Below are 2,616 nucleotides of genomic sequence, written 5' to 3' on the forward strand. Positions count from 1 at the left end.
TGGGATTATTGATCGAACATCATACAGAGGGCAAAATTATCGTACAAATACGATAATTATCGTACACCTGGCAACACTGATGAGACACGCTTTGTATTTTAATTTTAATTCCAGTATTTTAAAACAAAAATCAAATATCCACTCATTTCTTGTTTTTTTAATCCCTGTTTCGAAAACGAAAATCCAATGAGCAAAAGATCCACTGACCCTGCAGCAGTGGGACATGTAAACTCACCTGTGCCCTCTCTGATCAGAGTGCTGAGCTTTGTGCTGAAGAGAACATCGACATGATTCAGGATGAACTCCACCACCACAGACTGGATCCGTACTTCCATGAAGGCTGCTGTGCCACTGAAGCAGGCAGATTCAATCTGTTTGGACCTGAAGGAATCACAACAAAAGGGGCTTTAAGAACATTTCCTATGCATCTTAAAGAGACCTGCAGCTGGTTTGACATTTTCTGTCAGCTAACGGTCCAGAATGAGCACGTTAGCAGGGGAAATATACAGCCTACCACAGTCTCTCCAATGCTAKTACCAGCTTATCCATGCTAGTTGTTAGCCTCTTCAATGCTAACATAAATAAACGGTCTCGTTTACCAGCATCGGCCTCTCAGTTAGCGGTGCTGGCCTATCATTAATCAGATCAATACATCTTAYCCTCCTYCTACCAGAGGTTTATAGTAACTAAGTACATTTACTTTGTTTCAGTACTAAAGTAGTTTTTTGAGGAATACAATTACTTTTTTAAACGGCTACTTTTACTTTTATTTTGTTACATTTTAAAGCTAAATTGTAACATCTAGTTACTTGTTACAAAATCATGAAAGATGTTTCTGCTCTAAAGAAATGAAGTGTTAGCTCCACTAAACCTGGTTGAGTAAATTGAGCAAATAATATCATATATTGATCAATTTACTCAACCTGACTTGGTGGAACCAGTTTGGTTCAGTAAATTTAACAGRTTATTTCTTAGAGTGTGTAAAAGTACTTTTACTTTCCCAATTTTTGTGAGCAGTTTTATGACTTTTACTTGAGTAGTTTTCTCATCAGTGAAATTTACTTTTACCGAAGTCATTTTCTATTCATGTAATTTTACTTTTACTTAGTTATTTTTTCCAAGTACTTTATAGACCTCTGCCTGCTACAAGGATGTAACAACCGCTGGTTGCACAGCAGCCTTACTTATGGCCCTCATGACCATCCAGTTCAGGTGTATGGTGAGCTGAAAGCAGGTAAGAGAGTGCAGGGGGAACCTGACAGCGTCAACAAGAGCTTTAGAGACATCCAAAACACCAGCACTTATAATAAAATACACTTTTYGTGTATTTAATTTTAGTTTTAGTTTAAAATAACACTTTTAAATTCATCTATATRAATTTTATCTCATTTTTTTGTAAACTATCTTGACAGCTGAAACTTATCCAACAATAAAAATCCATCATGAGTTCCACTCAGCTGAAATAAAATACGCATTCCATGAAATAATTGTTTAATTAGTGTCTCCACCTGATGTAAAACCTGTTGTACACAGAACCCTGTGCCGAGCAGAGCCTCTCACCTGAGCAGGTTGGGGGCCCAGACGATGGCCAGGTTCTTACTGTGCATGTTGGTGATGTAGCTGAACGCTGCCAGGCGGGACAGGTGTCTCATCAGGAACTCCAYGGTCCTAAGAGACAAACATCCATTTACCAACACTTAACTCAGAGCAGTACTGATTTATTTTTACTGTGGTACCAGTTGCAGTCGTTGGACCATGACAGAACAGCAGCTTCAGGACTAGACATGACTCAGTTACTGGTTTAAAAGTATATCAATGTGCTTAAAATTCCCAACTGATGCATTTTTATTTACATGATTTGGCTGCCTTTTAATAAAATACCAGAGACAAAGATTTGTTGTTTTGTTTCAGTTTCCTCTCCTAACTGTTGAGCCGTGGTTCAGCTGGTACAGCAGATGAGAAGGGATTCCATAAACCTTCACTTTTACTCCATAAACTAAACCTAATCTTATTATAAATAATGGTGTCATCTGTATAAAAATGACAGGGAGCATTTGAGAAAGTATCACAAATATGGGAGGATTTTCCTGACTTAATCCAAGAGCGTATATTTTCAATTTGAGAGCAGAATAATATGTTTTTGCTCTCACAACTTTATGTATTTGCTCTCAAAACTTAAAATGCTCGCACTCAAAACCTCTGCTCTCTTTCAAATATGCTCTGCTCTCTCTCAAACCTTTCCTTTCTCGCTCAGAATTTCTCCTCACGCTCAAACTTTCTCTCTGCACAAATCCAAACTGCGCTCTCGCYGATCACTTTTCTGCTTGTGGATTTTTTTCTGCGCGCTCACGGATCAGGGAGTACCGTCTCCTAGCAACTGTTCCAGCCAATAGAATGAAAGCATTAAACTGGGCAGAGACAGCCTGCTCTGGGGTGTGTTTGTTTCCTTTCAGAGGATGTGCCTGTGTGTGTGGATGCATAGATTTTTGCATGATCTGCTCTTGACAGGTTAATCAGTGTGCATTGCCAATGCAATGCACACTATTGTGATTCGTTTCCCATCAAAGTCATCTCAACTTTGGCACGCTTCTCCTCCTGCAAACTTTGTCCTAGAGC

General features: G+C 39.0%; 1 protein-coding gene across 1 annotated transcript in view; it reads right to left on the reverse strand.

The window, feature by feature from the left end:
• arhgap32b (Rho GTPase activating protein 32b) overlaps positions 1 to 2,616 on the reverse strand; it is a gene marked incomplete in the record, with an annotated part of 86,458 nt that overhangs the window by 17,401 nt on the left and 66,441 nt on the right. Inside the window, 2 exon segments of the mRNA XM_014023709.1 lie at positions 236 to 381; positions 1,561 to 1,668. Of these exon segments, the coding sequence (XP_013879163.1) occupies positions 236 to 381; positions 1,561 to 1,668 (254 nt within the window).

The sequence above is a fragment of the Austrofundulus limnaeus genome, unplaced genomic scaffold (assembly GCF_001266775.1).
Source record: "Austrofundulus limnaeus strain Quisiro unplaced genomic scaffold, Austrofundulus_limnaeus-1.0 Scaffold388, whole genome shotgun sequence".
NCBI classification, from domain to species: Eukaryota; Metazoa; Chordata; class Actinopteri; order Cyprinodontiformes; family Rivulidae; genus Austrofundulus; species Austrofundulus limnaeus.